Genomic DNA, 18,726 nt, shown 5'->3' with positions numbered 1-18,726 from the left:
TATTTACATATTCCTTAACCAGTTAACATGCATAAAACTGTGCTGACAGTTTTAGTAGGTTCTTATCTCTTTTATTTACGTGTGTCATTGATGAAGCTTTGGAGTACTGTGCTCCTTACTCCACTTTTCCTGTAAGCCTGTGGCTTTCATGGCATAATTTTGCATAGTGTGATGATTGTTAGGAAGGCAATACATTGCGTTATAGCAGAACTGACTATCTTGAGATCATTTCAAATTTAACATTCAGTTCTGCCTAACTTCTCTACATTCGTGGACTGTTTTCCCATGTCAGTCCTTCAAACAACTTAACGGGCTGAACCACACCAATCAGAGGCTGAAAATAAGAAGCAGCACTTATTTCAGTCTGCAGTTACATTTTTTTCCTATGAGGGAAGAAAGGATCAAGTCATATCATTAAAATGGTTGCACACTTGCCATCAATTTTGCTCCATCCTAGGGGAAAGTATCTACTTCCTTGTGTTTGGAAACTTGGCACTTTAGAAAGGCTGCTCTTTGGTTTCCTACACCCAAACCAAGGATGCCTGGGGCTTCATCTGAGGCAGAACTGGTAAGTCCCAAGAAACATCAGCTAGTCTGAAGGCTATTTGAGTACTAATGCCAGTTTCTTTTCTGAGACTCCTGTGGCAAGTAGACAACTGGTTTCTCAGAAGACACTGCATTCCTCAGGAGGCCCTGAAGTCAAGTTGAACTCAGCTCAAAAGCCAATCAGCTCCAGGAGTTGTCTTTCTCAGAAGACAAAAAAGGCTTCATAAGCCTGGGCTGAATCCAGAGTCTTCCCTGCTTATTAAAAGGCTAAGTAGAGTCCTGGCACTGTGGCTCACACCTGTAATCCCAGCACTTTGGAAGGTCAAGGTGGGTGGATCACTTGAGCTTCGAGACCAGTCTGGGCAACATGGCAAAACCCTATCTCTACAAAAAGTACAGAAATTAGCCTGAGGTTGTGGTGTGTGCCTGTAATCCCAGCTACCTGGAGGGCTAAGGCAGGAGGATCACTTGAGCCCAGTAGGTTGAGGATGCAGTGAGCCAAGAATGCACCACTGCACTCCAGCCTGGGTGACAAAGTGAGACTCTGTCTCAAAAAAAAAAAGCTAAGAAGAGACTTGCTTGCGGCAGCTGATAATCTTCCAATATAGTTAAGAAACAGAAAAGAGAAGAGAAGAGAAAAGCTAAATACCCTGTAAAGCCTATTATAAAAATCATACTCAATTCTCATACCCTAGGTGAGTCATTACACAGTTACATGAGGTCATTGCTCTTATTACTAAAAATGTAACACTACTAAAATATTATCCACAAATCATTGTCATTTTCATTGCCTGAGAAAAAGGAAGGAGAATTATTAGAATATATACTTTATACCTAAAACAAAATACAGTAAGTGCATATGCCAACAATTGAAAAGTGGTTCAAAGCATCATTTGAAAATGCAAGAAACAAAAGAAGATACACAATGTTTAAAATTTCAGATATTTTCAAAAATACAAAGTAATAATGACTGACAAAAATCCAGACAGATAAACATAGTACACAGTATTTTCATGACAACTCTCTATCATTGGGGCTAACATTTTGCTTCCATAATCAGCTATAAACTAGATCTGGCTTGGTGCCATGTTTCCATTACTATATTGTACAAGCAGCCACATCTGGCCCATTCATCCCCTGCAAAACCTCTCTCGGCCACTCTTCCTTATGACAGTCCTCTGTCACTGTCGTCATCAGCTCAGGTTGCCATTAACTCCTGCCTGGAGTGATGCAATGCATTGTCAAACTCAAATTCCTGCCTGAGATATCTCCTCTCTGCAATCACTTCGCTGGTCATACTGCCATCAAGATCATCTTCCTCAAAGCACATATTTGAAGTCCACTCTACCCAGCTGAACACAGTGTCTCCTTTTTCCTTACAGAAACCTTCAAATGGCTTTTAATGAAAACATTATTCCCAATGTACTCCCCTGATTTAGCCAAAACCACTGTTTCCTGCTCCATTTCTTATCCTGGTTATTCACATATCCTTCAATTGAACCAAATCACTTGTGATTCCCAGAAGTGCCCCACTTCAAGGCCATGCTCATACCATTTGCTCAGCTTGGAATGTGAATCCTCTCAGCCTTGCCTATTAACACAACAACTTTCCTGATTTTGACTAGCAGCTTTCTGATGTTTATTTAGTAGCTACTCTGATATTTTAAATATTTTAATTTATACTTCCCTAGTTGGACTCTGAATGTCTTAAAGATTCAGACACCCAGCACACTCTCTTGCACACTATTAATATTCACTAAAATGTAACTGACTTGAACTTCCAGTTAGAAGAAGGATAAGAAGTTGTATTGGTCTATTTTCATGCTGCTATGAAGAAACATCCAAGACTGAGTAATTTATAAAGGAAAGAGGTTCAATTGACTCACAGTTCCACATTGCTGGGGAGGCCTCTGGAAACTTACAATCATGTCAGAAGGCAAAAGAGAGGCAGGCACCTTCTTCACAGGCAGCAGGATAGAGTGAGTCCAAGCAGAGGAAATGCCAGATGCTTATAAAACCATCAGATCTCGTGAGATGCACTCATTATCACAAGAACAGCATAGAGGAAACTGCCCCTGGTGATTCAGTTACCTCCACCTGGTCCCACCCTTGACACATGGAGATTATAGGGATTATAATTCAAGGTGAGATTTGGGTGGGGACACAGAGCCAAACCATATCAGAAGTTAAATTCAAATCTCTCTCTCTCTCTCTGGCTGATACACATTTGAAGTCTCATTTTACACGTTTGCTTTTTCTGAATATCCAGGTGGACAAAGCATTTAGAACTCTGCCTACTTTTTTAAGATCTTGGATATCTCAAATCTTAATATTAACATTATATTGAGTAGCCTTCTACACATAAGTTGAAGAAGTTCATTTGTTGTCAAAATGCAAAAGTGTTGAAAGATAATGACTATGATGTCATCGGGTCAGCCTGAAGAATTTCCTGGAAATTTACACTCTTGTTTCTGATAACACACAACAGAAATTTGGACTGCAAAAGACTCATGCGACATTTCTGGCAGTCAGATATTCTTAATAACTGTTCACCTTTCCCCTTTCATCTTCCATGTGTATGGAAGTTGTCTCCGGAGAGAATTTAAGTCAGAATCTGTGACTAATGGGCATAGGGTGTCAGCCACATTATTGCTACGAAACAAGTAACCTCCAGTTAGCCGTCAACTCTTTGCTTCTTGCTTCTTGGTCAAGTGAAAGAGCTCTAGTTAGTGATGAAAATTCTGCTCACATAAGCCCTGCTCTGCCAGGGAATTAGCTAGAGAAAGGAGTCTTTTTATTTTGCAGGCAATAAAGGGAAAAACAGGATTGGGCATGGTGGCTCGTGCCTGTAATCCCAGCACTAGGCAAGGCCAAGGTAGGTGGATCAGTTGAGCTCCAGAGTTTGACCAGCCTGGCCAACATGGTGAAACCCCATCTTTACTAAAAAAAAAAAAAAATTAGCTGGGAGTGGTGGCGGGTGCCTGTAATCTCAGCTACTCGGGAGGCTGAGAATTGCTGGAACCTGGGAGGTGGAGGTTGCAGTGAGCTGAGATTCTGCCATTGCACTCCAGTCCAGGTGACAACAGTGAGACTCCATCTCAAAAAAAAGGAAAACGATTAGGATTTGCAGGCCTTATTTCTAATCTATCTGGGAGTCACCTGAACCAAAAGTCACAAGCAGAAGGAGACATCACAAGGGGGAGAATGGCTTTCTTCTGGCAGTGATGGAAGGGTTGGGTATTGCTCTCTGATGATCTTCTGTGAGTTCTCCTTTCCTGTATGACCAGCTGCCAAGTTTCGTGAGGCTAAGGTCCATGTTTATATTTTCTTTGTATCCCTCACATGGCTGGTAGAATTACTAATACTGAAATACTTAACACATGCTCAATAAAAAATCAATTAATTAATTGATTTTGTCATTGTGTGTGTGCACATACCCACCAGCTCAACAAATACCGACATTAGAGTTATGATAGAAAGGAGACTACGGAAACAGACTTGAAAAAAAATCCATTTTAAGTGGAGAGTCATGGTGTTTGTTGAGCTGGTGGGTATGTGCACACACAGAATGACAAAATCAATTAATTACTTGATTTTGCCATAAAATGATGAGTAGCACAATACTTGTGTTTTTCAGAAATTTCTAGTTCATAACTAGAAATAACCACACAATTACATGAGCTAGGAGCTTCTAAGGTGAGAAGCAATTCTCTGGGGGGAATAAAACTGGAGATTGGGGTGAAGGAGGCAGTGGAGAGATGGAAGCAGAAGGCACTGGGGAAAAATTACAGGAGACAATAGACTGTCTTGGCCCAAACTAAGGCCTCTCTTACTAGGACCCTACATTTTCAGAAAACAGCTCCACTGAATATTGATGATAGGACTGTGAAGGCCTAGAATTAAACTACAATCCTGTTTTAATTTTATGGGCTACACAACATACAGACCAAGGAAGAACATCTGGTCCACTGGGCCACCAGACACATGTTCACAGCTGGAAGAGATCACAGATGACCCAAGTTAAATTAGCTTCAGGGTGACCACCTGCACAGCATTTTCATTTCTCTAACATTCTTTCCCCTGCCCACTGTGACCTGTCCCATGACTCTCCACTTAAAATGGATTTTTTTTCAAGTCTGTTTCCGTAGTCTCCTTTCTATCACAACTCTAATGTCGGTGTTTGTTGAGCTGGTGGGTATGTGCACACACAGAATAACAAACTTGCAGTCATCTGCTGTGCTGATGGCTGGTTGAGTTATGTCTCTTTAGGATATTCCTAAGCACAATTAGAAAGGACAGGAAATGACTCCAGGGCTAAAAAGTTTTATTCTGATTTGGATAAGTGGCTTGACTCAACCCAGATGGTGATACTTCATGTGACAATATTTGTAAAAGAGAAGTTGTTGGAGAAGGAATACTAATGACAATAGGTTGCATTAAGTGAGCCTCTCCCAGGTGCCAGACACTTTTCTTGGAAGTTTTTTCACATCTATTAATTCATTTAACAAACTGAGCTACAAATTGTGTAAAAAAAATCCTTAACATTTATCTGGCAACTAATAAAATAGACTCAGGAAAATAGTATTTAAAGGTTTGACCTGTCATCTCATAGCACACATAGTTCTGAAGAAATTGACTTTTTAGAAATTTATAGGCTACACACATATGTTACATGTATACAGTCAATTATAATTCATCTCTAAACTCCTGAATATATTTTGAGTTTAACCTATAAAAAATTATAAAAGGAGTAAGATGACATATGTGCTAGATTGTAATGTAAAAGCCATATTCTTGAATGAAATGTAAAAAAGGAATTAATTTGGTCATAGAGATACTATTGGATATAAAAGAGTAGACATGAGTGATTTCAGATGTTGTGAAGTCAAAGTGCCAGCATAAACCTCATGCTATTACAACCCAGCTTGAGAGAAGAATAATTCATTTTTTCTAACTCTTATCTTCGAAGTTGATAGCTTAGCCACAAATATAAAGTAGAACCATATCATGGAGCTAAAATTCATTCCAAATTTAATATACTCTATATTTCTGCCAACTATTAATATTTATCAATTTTAAACATATTAAAATCTGAAGCAAGCATTTGTCATTTTACTTTCAATATTTTAAAGATTTATAAGTCAAGTTTAGCTGCACTTAATAAAAAAAGAAGACATATTAGAGATACAATGGAAGATCAAAAGTCCTCATTCCAACTAAACGTTACGGTTCATACCTGTAATCCCAGTACTGTGGGAGACCAAGGCAGGAGATTGCTTGAGGCCAGGAGTTTGAGACCAGCCTGGACAACATTGTGGGACCCATCTCTACAAATAATTAAAAAGTTAGCCAGGCATGGTGGCATATGCCTGTAGTCCCAGCTACTTGGGAAACTGAGAAGGGAGGATCACTTGAGGTCAAGGCTGCAGTGAGCAGTGACTGCACCACTGAACTCCAGCCTGGGTGACAGAATAAGACCTTGTCTCAAAAAAAAAAAAAATCCTCATTTTGGAAACTCTTAATTACCTTACATTTACAAATACTCAAAAGACACAGAAGGAAGAATATCAGAGCTAAAGTTAGGAGATGAGGCCATGACGGTGAGGAGTTAAAGGTGCTACTAAAAGGAAGGAATAATAAATAAAGAAAGCAGAAATAATGATTTTGGAGGAAGTGGCTGCCCTTAACATGCCTCATCCACCTGGGAAACTTTCAAGATCTCACTCGAACTTCTCTCTCTGCCTTCTTCTAAAGGTAGAAGATGAGGCAAGATCTTCCCAGGTAGATGAGTCAAGTTCATCTCATTGTTCCTTGTCCAAACTTTCACAATGGTATATTCCTCACTGTTTTATAGTAATTTGTTTCCAGGTCTGCCTCTTCTCAAAACTGTGAATCCCTAAAAATAGTCTTTGTTTTATTCAGGGTCTCTGTCCACATGTCTGTACCAACAAAAATGGTATACAATCTTTGGTGCTCAGTACTTGTCATATGAATGAATAAATAAACCTAATAAACAAATGAATGGAAAGAGGCGTCTAGGCCAGCAAGACAGAGAAGCCTGGAACACACACAATTATACCCTAGCTAATACACACAACAATCCAAATTTTCTAAACCTTGTGGTGTCCAGGAGCAGGGATCTTTTTTGTACTTTTCCAATGTATTTTTAAAATAACCTTTATTGAAATATACTTTACATACCATAAAATTCATCTATTTGGAAGCAAAACCGCGATGAAATGTCACCACACACATGCTAGAATGGCTGTTTTAAAAACAACAGGAGACAATAAATGTTGCCAAGGATGTGAAGAAAAACCTTACACATTATTGGAGGAAAAGCAATTTGATGCAGCCATTATGGAAAACAATATGAAGCATCTGCAAAAAAAGTACAAATAGAACTACCATGTGATCCAGCAATTTCACTTCTGGGTATATATCCAAAGGAAACGAAATCAGTATCTTAAAGAGGTATCTGCACTCCCATGTTCATTGCAGCATTATTAACAATAGCCAAGATAAAGAAACAATCTAAATGTCCATTGGCAGATTCATGGATAAATGAAATGTTGTGTGTATGCATGCACATGTGCACACACACACATGGGAATATTATTCGGTCATAAGAAAGAAGAAAATCCTGTTATTTGTGACAACATGGATGAAAATGGAGGGCATTATGCTAAGTGAAATAAGCTAGAGAGAACAGACAAATATTGTATGATATCACCATATGTGTAATCTTTTTTAAAAAATACAGAAACAGAGAGTAGAACAGTGGTTGTGGGATGGGGTGGGGAATGGGGAGATACTGGTCAAAGGGTACAAACTTTCAGTGATAAGATGAATAAATTCGGAGGATCTAATAATGTAAAGCATGGCGACTATAGTTAATACTACAGTATATATTTGAAATTTGTTAAAGAAGTAGGTCTTAAACGTTCTCAACACACACACACACACACACACACCCCTATGTGAAGGGTTGAATGTGTTAATGATTGTGGCAACCACAGATGTGCAAGTCCCATATCAGTCATCTGTATCCATGGGTTCCTCATCCACTGATTCAGAGGACCAACTGTAATTAGGAAATAGTACTAATACCTTACATTTGTATAGAGTTATACATAAAAGCATTTTCACATATGTTAATGCATTGGATTCTTCCAACATTTGAGTTACATAAACAGATTTTGTCAGCCCCATCATAACCTCTAGGATGCCTGAGTTTTGGAAAGGTTCAACTACTCATAATAACAGATGATTTTGGGAAACGTCGTGTTAGACTGAGATATAAATAGGCTCCCTACAGCAGGACTTCATTTTAAAGTGCTATGCAGACTGTATGTCTCCACAGAAAACTATATTCTGCAGGTTATGTGCTCAGCAGACACTTTTACAAGGACCGTCTTTGGAAACTATCTTCAAGGAACACAGTGGGCTTAAGCATTCAGTGTTCTTTGAAAATAACAATATTAACCTTAAATGCAAATGGGCTAAATGCCGCAATCAAAAGACACAGACTGGCAAATTGAATGAAAATTCAAAACCCATCGGTGTGCTGTATTCAGGAAACAAATATCACGTGCAAGGACACACATAGGCTCAAAACAAAGGGATGGTGGAAGATTTACCAAGCAAATGGAGAGAAAAAAAAGCAGGAGTTGCAGTCCTAGTCTCTGATAAAGCAGACTTTAAACCAACAAAGATAAAAAGAGACAAAGAAGGGCATTACATAATGGTAAAAGAATCAATGCAACAAGAACTAGAGATCCTAAATATATATGCACCCAATACAGGAGCACCCAGATATATAAAGCAAGTTCTTAATAACTTAAAAAGAGACTTAGACTCCTACACAATAATAGTGGGAGTCTTTAACATTATGCTGTCAATATTAGACAGATCAGTGAGACAGAAAATTAACAAGGATATTCAGGACTTGAACTCAGATCTGGACCAAGCACACCTAATAGACATCTTCAGAACTCTCCACCCCAAATCCACAGAATATACATTCTTCTCAGCACCACATCACACCTACTTTAAAATTGACCACATAATTGGAAGCAAATAACTCCTCAGCAAATGCAAAAGAATGGAAATCATAATAGTCTCTCAGACCAAAGTGCAATCAAATTAGAACTTAGGATTCAGAAACTCAGAATCGCATAACTTCATGGAAGCTGAACAACTGGCTCTTGAATGTTGACTGGATAAACAATGAAATGAAGGTAGAAATAAAACCAACAAGAACGAAGACACAACCTACCAGAATCTCTGGGACACATTTAAAGCAGTGTCTAAAGGGAAATTTAAAGCAATAAATGCTAACATGAGAAGCAGAAAAGATCTGAAATTGACACCCTATCATCAAAACTGAAAGAGCTAGAGGAGCAAGATCAAAAAAACTCAAAAGCTAACAGAAGACAAGAAATAACTAAGATCAGAGCAGAACTGAAGGAGACAGAGACACAAAAAACCCTTCAAAAAAAAAAATCAATAAATCCAGGAGCTTTTTTTTTTTGAAAAGATCAGCAAAATAGACAGATCACTAGCCAGATTAATAAAAGAGAGAAGAATCAAATAGATGCAATAAAAAATGATAAAGAGGATATCACCACCGATTCCACAGAAATGCAAACTAACATCAGAGATTACTACAAATAACTCTATGCACATAAACCAGTAAACCTAGAATAAATGGGTAAATTCCTGGACACTTGCACCCTCCGAAGCCTAAACCAGGAAGAAGCTGAGACCCTGAACAGACCAATAAGAAGGGCTGAAGTTGAGGCAGCAATTAATAGCCTACCAACCAAAAAAAGCCCAGGTCCCAATAGATTCACAGCCAAATTCTACCAGATGTACAAAGAGGAGCTGGTACCACTCCTTCTGAAACGATTCCAAATAATACGAAAAGAGGGAATTCTTCCCAAATCATTTTATGAGACCAACATCAGCCTGATACCAAAACCCAGCAGAGACTCAACAAAAAAAGAAAACTTCAGGCCGATATCCATGATGAACATAGATGCAAAAATCTTCAATAAAATACTGGCAAACTGATTGCAACAGAACATCAAAAAGCTTATCCATCTCAATCGAGTAAGCTTCATCCCGGGGATGCAAGGCTTGTTCAATATGCACAAGCCTATAAATGTAATCTACCACATAAACAGAACCAAAGACAAAAACCACATGATTATCTCAATGGACACAAAGAAGGCCTTAGACAAAATTCAACAGCGCTTTATGCTAAAAACTCTCAATAAACTAGGTATTGATGGAACATATCTCAAAATATAAAAGCAATTTATGACAAACCCACAGCCAATATCATACTGAATGGGCAAAAACTGGAAGCATTCCCTTTGAAATCTGGCAGTAGACAAGGATGCCCTCTCTCACCACTCTTATTCAATATAGTATTGGAAGTTCTAGCCAGAGCAATCAGGCAAGAAAAAGAAATAAAGGGTATTCAATTAGGAAAGGAGGAACTCAAATTGTCTCTATTTTCAGACAACATGATTGTATATTCAGAAGACCCCATTGTCTCAGCCCAAAATCTCCTGAAACTGATAAGAAACTTCAGCAAAGTCTCAGGATACAAAATCGATGTGCAGAAATCACAAGCATTCCTATACACCAAAAACAGACTAAAAGTGAGCCAAATCAAGAGCCAACTCCCATTCACAATTGCTACAAAGAGAATAAAATACCTAGGAATACAACTAACAAAGGCTGTAAAGGACCTCTTCAGGGAGAACTACAAACCACTGCTCGAGGAAATAAGAGAAGACACAAACAGATGGAAAAACATTACATGCTCATGGTTAGAAAGAACCAATATTGTGAAAATGGCCATACTGCCCAAAGTAATTTATACATTCAATGCTATCCCCATCAAGCTACCTATGACCCTCTTCACAGAACTGGAAAGAACCACCTTAAACTTCATATGGAACCAAAAGAGATCTGGCATAAACAAGACAATCCTAAGCAAAAAAAACAAAGCTGGAGGCATTGCACTACCTGACTTCAAACTATACTACAAGGCTACAGTCATCAAAACAGCATGATACTGGTACCAAAACAGAGATACAGACCAATAGAACAGAACAGAGGCCTCGGAGACAAAGCCATACATCTACAACCAACTGATCTTTGACAAACCTGACAAAAACAAGCAATGGGGAAAGGATTTCCTGTTTAATAAATGGTGTTGGGATAACTGGCTAGCCGCTTGAAGAAAACAGAAACTGGACCCCTTCCTGACACCTGACACTAAAATTAACTCCAGATGGATTAAACATAAGACCTAACACCATAAAAACCCTAGAAGAAAACCTAGACAAACCCATTCAGGACATAGGCATAGGTAAGGGCTTCATGACTAAAACACCAAAAGCATTGGCAACAAAAGCCAAAATAGACAAATGGGATCTAATTAAACTCCAGAACTTCTGTATAGCAAAAGAAACAATCATTAGAGTGAACCAGCAACCAACAGAATGGGAAAAATTTTTTGCAATCTACCCGTCTGACAAAGGGGTAATATCCGGAATCAACAAAGAAATAAAACAGATTTACAAGAAAAACAAACCCATTCAAAAGTGGGCGAATGACATGAACAGACACTTTTCAAAAGAAGACATATATGAAGCCAACAAACATATGAAAAAATGCTCATCATCACTGGTCATTAGAGAAATGCAAATCAAAACCACATTGAGATACCATCTCATGCCAGTTAGAATGGCGATTATTAAAAAATCTGTAGACAACAGATGCTGGAGAGGATGTGGAGAAACAGAAACACTTTTACACTGTTGGTGGGAGTGTAAATTAGTTCAACCATTGTAGAAGACAGTGTGGAGATTCCTCAAGGACCTAGAAATAGAACTTCCATTTGACCCAGAATCCCATTACTGGGATGTTTGGCACTCTGGGGTGAACATATAACAAAGTAATCAAATCTAACCAGGGCAGTAATTTTCATATGGAGAACTGACTGCAATGTGTGCCAGAGAGTACAATAACATGCACTTGTTCTTTCAATGTGGCACAGAGTACGCACCAGCAGATTCCATTTAGCATAAATTTCAGGGCATCCTGGAAAAGTCATTATCCATCTCTCCTAGGTTACAGCTACCATTTCTCAACCTTGCTCCCAGTAATTTGCAGATGTTGCCTACATTTGCAACACAAGACCTCATTTGTTTGAGCCCCGATTATGCCAAATTATGAAATTCTGATGGGGCAGACATGATGGCTATCTGTTATGTTTTTAAACACAACATCTTATTGATATATAATCCACACACCATACAATATGCCCATCTAAAGTATACAATTCAATGGTTTTTAGTATATTCAAAGAGTTGTGCAGCCAACACTGTAATCAATCTCAGAATATTTTCATCACACCAGAAATAAATCCCATACCTCTGCCAGCCCCCAGAAAACCACTAATCTACTTTTTTTTTTTTTGAGGCTGGGTTTTACTCCTGTCACCTAGGCTGGATTGTAGTGGTGCAATCTCGGCTCACTGCAACCTTCACTTCCCAGGCTCAAGTGATTCCTCTGCCTCAGCCTCCTGAGTAGCTGAGATTATAGGCACACACCACCACGACCAGCTAAGTTTTGTATTTTTTGTAGAGACAGGGTTTCTCCATGTTGCCCAGGCTGGTCTCAAACTCCTAAGCTCAAGTGATCTGCCTGCCTCAGCCTCCAAAAGAGTAGGGATTACAGGCGTGAGCCACTGTCCCCAGCCTAATCTACTTTTTGTCCCTATAGATTTGCCTGATCTGAACATTTCATATAAATAGAATCGTAATATGTGGCCTTTTGTGCCTGGCTTCTTTCACTCAGCATAATGGCTTTAAGGTTCACCCATGTTGCAGCAGGTACCAATACTGCCCTTTTTTTCTGAGACAGAGTCTCACTCTGTTGCCCAGGCTGGGGTGCAATGGTGCGGTCTCAGCCCACTGCAACTTCTGCCTCCTAGGTTCAAGCGATTCTCCTGACTCAGCCTCCCAAGTAGCTGGGATTACAGGCATCTGCCACCACACCCGGATAATTTTTTGTGTGTGTGTATTTTTAGTAGAGATGGGGTTTCACCATATTGGCCAGGCTGGTCTTGAACTCCTGACCTTGTGATCCACCCACTTCAACCTCTCAAAGTGCTGGGATTATAGATGTGAGCCACCGTGCCTGGCCAGTACTGCCTTCTTTATGACTAATACTCCACTCTATGTATATACTACATTTTATTTATCATTCACTAGTTGGTAGACATTTGGGTTGCATTCACTTTTTCACTGTTATAAATAATGCTGTTATGAACATTCATGTACAAGTTTTTATGTGGACATATGTTTTAATTTCTCTTTGATGTATATATATATGTGTGTGTATGTGTGTATATATGTATGTGTATATGTATGTGCACACACCCCCACCCCCAAGAATAGAACTGCTGGGTTCTCTTTCATTTGAAAACTTTATATTCAATTTTGAGGAACTGTCAGATTGTTATGATACTTATCTTTTTAATATTAAAACCATTTTTGGGCCAGAAGCAGTGGCTCACATCTGTAATCCCAGCCCTTTGGGAGGCCAAAGTGGGAGGATTACTTGAGCCCAGGAGTTCAAGACCAGCCTGGATAACATAGCAAGACCATGTCTCTGTAAATAAAAAAAAAAAAGAAATTTTTTTAAGTAGCCAGGCATAGTAGCACACACCTGTGGTCTCAGCTACTTGGGAGGTTGAGGTGGGAAGATTACTTAAGTTCAGGAGGTTGAGGACCTTACAAAGTTTTCACACTATTTGTATAAAATAGTGTACTAATTGTAAATTATTGTCTTATTAAAACAAGTCCAGTTGATCTTAATGAACCATGCAGCATTTTTACAGCCTTTCTTATTTATGACTGAGCGCCCCTAAAAACAAACAAAAAGGCATGTATTTCATTCCCATTTTCCATCTGCCTTCTCCCTAAATCATCCTGAATCAGTCTATCCATTTATCTTTAGAATTTAAAGGTCCTGAGGCACAAAAATACATAAATAGGCTTTTGAAAAGATTCTATGTTCAACTCTTAACAGTTTATCTTGAGTGGTCAGTACCACCTGAACAGTTACTCGTGATCATTTATACTTTTTATCTTTCCATGTCCACGAGGCCAACTGTTTAAGGGCTCCTCTGGCTCCTGTGCTTAGAGGGAGTGACTCTACCATGGGAATTACATGGCCTCTAGGTCAGATAGTCAAATGTGGAAATCTCTCCCTATGAAAGGCTCTTTACACTATGCAGATGACACATACATTCAGGCTTTACTTGGCTTACAGTCTTTGCTAACCAATAAAAATAGGATCTTCCAGTAAATTCCCTTTTCTATACATAATTCGGGGTCATCTATGATTGTGCCATCTAAGAGATACTTGTGTCAGGGGCATCTTCCTACATGGGAAGAGATCTTGCTTCCTGAGCAGGATGTAAATTCATCAGAGGCAATCGGACATCCCTTCGACTTCCCCGGTGGCAGCACGAGCCTCTTCTGTTTCTCAAAGAGGTAGAGGGAAAGGGGAGCAGCCTGCAACTTCTGGAAATTCACCTACAGCTCTTGCCTGGCGTGCTGAGCAGAGGCCACCCAGTCTGGCTTTGCAAAAGAATTTGACTCCTATGCCAGACAAAGTGAAACAGATCCACCATACTGGCACTCCAGGAAAAAACAGCAATCCATAACCTGCAGGTGCTGAGAATCTAGTATATTGTTCTTTATGAGCCACTGTAAAAAGTGGGACAGGATAATTCCAGTTTCTCCTTTTGTGAAATTCACCTCTCCACATATACTTGACAACATTGCAGAGAGAGACACAGTTTCCAGGGCTTGGCTATTTTGCTAATATGTAGTAAACATTAAAGGTAAAACAATTAAATTGCAGGTTCTATCTGGTCTGATTTTACTAAGCATAAAGCTATTGATCACTTTTTGTCCCCTATAGCAAGAACATATCAATAATATAATCACCATAGGGAGAAAAACTACAACCTTTTTTTTTTTTTTTTTTTTTTTTTTTGAGACGGAGTTTCGCTCTTGTTACCCAGGCTGGAGTGCAATGGCGCAATCTCGGCTCACCGCAACCCTCCGCCTCCTGGATTCAGGCAATTCTCCTGCCTCAGCCTCCCGAGTAGCTGAGATTACAGGCACGCGCCACCATGCCCAGCTAATTTTTTGTATTTTTAGTAGAGACGGGGTTTCACCATGTTGACCAGGATGGTCTCGATCTCTCGACCTCATGATCCACCCGCCTCGGCCTCCTAAAGTGCTGGGATTACAGGCTTGAGCCACCGCGCCCAGCCAAAACTACAACCTTTATCTTTGGTAATGGTCAATCACTTCTCGAATTATTTTCAAAAACAGTCAACAGTTATAGTAAATTGTAATTTGGGTTGGGGGTGGGATGGAGGAGAGAATCTGACTTTTGGGAACAATGTGTGTGAAAATATGTATCCAAAAAGTTCAACGGGAAAATGTTGTACTCCTGTGACTGAAAAACAATAATTGTACTGCTTTCAAATACCCAAGTGGTACCACAAAGTTTGTCTTTCTCTAAAGCCTGTCTGTATCAGTGCCTTTGTGTCTCTCTCAAAAATATCACTTTTTGTAGTAATCTTCTTTTTTAACCACTTTGTCATCATTGTGAGATAAACAGTAGAGTTTCCAAAATGAATCAGGGCGGTTGGGATTGAATAGATAAAACATGACTCTGGCAAACGAGCGTTCACTAAGGTCTGATCCTGTAATCTTTGTGCTGGCAGAACACCACTGTAGTAGAACTTGGTTTGGCAAACCCTGTAGAAAAACAGGATCCTTGACTTAAGATACAGTGTAAACATGTTGACTTCCTAAAACCCTCAAAGGGTATGTGGTGAAGGAAAGCTTAGACCCAGACTCTGTTACGTAAAACCCAATTAACTTGAAATGTAATTTTTCTCTAGTAAGGCTTTTCATAATATATGGGCAGCCCAACCCCCGTGCCCCTGCCAAACCCTTCACAATTATTGTTCAAATTCCCGTGGAGTCCAAAGGGGAGGCAGTATTCAAAAGAATCAACTGCTGGTGGACTTTGAATAAAATGAGATGCCTGTGAGGTCAGTTAGGTTGTCAGTGGACAAAAATAAGCATAAATTATTGCAATTAAGTAAATGAAAATGATCAAAAGGAATTTGTAGCATGAACTTTTTTGAACAGATCCTTTTCTATTATATAGGTACAAAGACCATTTTAATGAGTTCAAAGATTTTTAATTTACTATACTATACCCAAATTTCATGAAAATAAACCAATGTCTTTTGTTATGGCATCTGGGGGAATAAATTCTAGTTTCTCTTAAAAAGTTTTTTCAATCGAAGGAATACTGTACATTTAGTATATTCAGAAATATTAAAAAGAATTAGTGAATATACTAAAAAGAATTGGTGAATATACAACAAAGCATTTTTCTATTCCCAAAGAAACGACACCCAGGGAGAAAAGGGGAATAAATAGTGTTTGCTAGAATTCATCTTTCATTGAAATCATACTGAAACCTGTAAATTATAATAAAATAATTAGAATGTTACAGCAAAATATAATAATAAAAGTGACTTTAAGGTAGAATGTATGCCCTTTTAAAACAATGATTCTATTTTGGGATAGAGAGCTATACAAGACTTTTACTCTCTAAGTTATACATCTCTATAGATTGTTATAGTAAGTTTGTATGATTTTAGTAACCAGAAAAAAAGGATTCGGTAAAAAATAACTCTAGTGTGAGAGGTTATCTTTGAAACAAAGTTGAGAGGAAATCTGCTCCATTTACTGTTGTTTACACTCTAAACAAGGGACAAACATCAAAATGCCAACACTTGTTTTGAAGGGGACCTACAACATAATGGAAACAAACTCGGTAAAGCTGTCTGTTGTTTCATGGGTCACTGTAATGAAGCTCCAGCAGGAAACTCTCTCTCAGGGACTCCCACACTGAACTGCTTTGCGAGAGAAAGAGACTCACTAGGCAGCCAGGGAGGTGCACCCTCAGTAACATTATCAGCAGTAAGGGAAGCCTAGCCAGCTGACAGCCTCCAGCGCTGCTGCCCCTTCTCAATCTATCACTGTGATTCCTGCCTAGTCCACACGATCCAGGAGAGGTCTGCTCACAGCCAATGACTGAGCATGGCAGAGACCTAGGCCACTTCTGCCCCACATGGGAGCCCTTCTAACAGGCAATCTCTCTGCTCCTGGGCATCCAGGTACCTGGCTGAGACTTTCTCAGAGCTGTGCTCTGATATTTGTCATATCCAACTCTCATTTTTTCCTCCTCTCTTTTAAAAGGTGTTGGACCTGTGTCATCATCTGAAGGCTCAATCTGGTTATTCGGGCTCTCTCATCCCAGTATCATCCACAGGTGTTTCCACCACCAAACTTCTCACACTTCTAATTCTGTCGTAGCTTCTGCTTTCTAGAGCAGTGGTCCCTAACCCCTGGGCTGCGGACCTATACCAGTCCACGTCCTGTTAGGAACTGGGCCACACATCAGGAGGTGAGAGGCAGGCATGCAAGCATTATCACCTGAGCTCCGCCTCCTGTCAGATCAGCAGCAGCATTAGATTCTCATAGGAGCACAAACCCTATTGTGAACTATGCATGTGAGGAACCCATGTTGCACACTCCTTATGAGGCTCTAACTAATGCCTAATTAAATCAACTCCCACCTGCCAGCCTTCCTAGAAAAACTGTCTTTCACATGAAACCAGTCCCTAGTGCCAAAAAGGTTGGGGACCACTGTTTTAGAGGACACAAACGAATCTAGTCACCTTGGACTCCAACCTACATTCTTGTAAGAAATGCAGGATGATAGGTTAGTCTTCGAATACCAATGGCACATACACAGATCTCAAGATGAGAATGTCTGAGCCAATTTATTGAAACAACTTGGGCTCTCCTGCTCAGACCCAGCTTCCCCTCTCTACTGCAGAGTAGTTGGCAGTACCTTGATACTAACTTTGGTGTAGCTCTAGTCAGGAAATGGTCTTCTTTTTAAAAAGTGCATACTCAGGAATTATGTAACATTTTGAAGATAATGTTGTTACTGACAGTAATAACATTACTAAGAAAATGGCTTACATTGGGATATTTCTTATTCATTTTTTAAAACTTTTCAGTTTCATAATTTCATTTTGTCGGTAATCATTTATTAGAACATTTAATGAAGAACTTAGGCATAGATTTCCTTCACTTGCATTAGTGGACATTTATGTTACAAAAAGGGAAAACACTGATCCAGAACAAAATTACTGATGGAAGTACAAGGACTTCCTTTTTTAAAACTCTTTTGGCTTCCATGACCCTGCACTCTTCTGGTTCTCTTTCCAGCTCTTGGAAAATGTCTTTTCAGCCTATTTCACTGGGTCATTGATATGGTTTGGGATCTGTGTCTCCACCAAATCTCCTGTCTATATGCAATCCCCAATGTCGAGGCAGCGCCTGTTGGGAGGAGTGATTGGGTCATAAGGTCAGAGTTCTCATGAAAGGTTTAGCACCATTCCCCCTTGGCACTGCAGAGTGAGTGAGTTCTTCTGAGATCTGGTCATTTATAAGTGTGTGGCATCTCCCCCCACATTCCTTCTGCTCTGCCCAGTAATATGTGTCTGCCTTCCTTTCACCTTCTGCCATGATTTTAAGTTTCCTGAGGCCTCCCCAGAAGAAGCTGCTATGCTTCCTGTACAGCCTGCATAACTGTGAGCCAGTTAAACCTCTTTTCTTTATGAATTATGCAGTCTCAGGTATTGTTTTAGAGCAGTGCAAGAACTAATACAGAAAATTGGTACTGAGGAGTATGGCATTGCTACAAAGATACCTGAAAATATCAAAGTGGCTTTGAAACCGGGTAATGGGCAGAGGTTGAAGGGTGTGGAGGACTCAGAAGAAGACAGGAAGATAAAGGACAATTTACAGCTTCTTATAGACTTGTTAAATTGTTGTGACCAAAATGCTGTTAGCAATGTGGACAGTGAAGGCCAGGCTGAGGTCTCAGATGGAAATTGGGAATTGGAGTAAAGGTCACTTTTGCTATGCTTTAGCAAAGAGTCTGGCCACATTGTGCCCCTGCTTTAGGGATCTATAG

At 39.5% G+C, this 18,726-nt stretch overlaps 1 protein-coding gene across 2 annotated transcripts in view; it reads right to left on the bottom strand.

The window, feature by feature from the left end:
- COLEC12 (collectin subfamily member 12) overlaps window positions 1-18,726 on the bottom strand; it is a 191,126-nt gene that overhangs the window by 118,222 nt on the left and 54,178 nt on the right. Inside the window, exon 1 of one of the 2 annotated variants that reach the window (XM_054244033.2) lies at window positions 2,433-2,457. The exons of the other annotated variant lie outside the window; for it this stretch is intronic. Coding sequence (XP_054100008.1) covers window positions 2,433-2,442 — 10 coding nt within the window. The 5' untranslated portion in view covers window positions 2,443-2,457. Of the gene's footprint in view, window positions 1-2,432; window positions 2,458-18,726 lie in introns of those variants that run through there. 2 annotated transcript variants of the gene reach the window in all.

The sequence above is a fragment of the Callithrix jacchus genome, chromosome 13, assembly GCF_049354715.1.
Source record: "Callithrix jacchus isolate 240 chromosome 13, calJac240_pri, whole genome shotgun sequence".
Taxonomy (NCBI): Eukaryota; Metazoa; Chordata; class Mammalia; order Primates; family Cebidae; genus Callithrix; species Callithrix jacchus.
The sequence above is the reverse complement of the archived record's forward strand: the minus strand, read 5'-3'. Positions and strand labels throughout refer to the sequence as shown.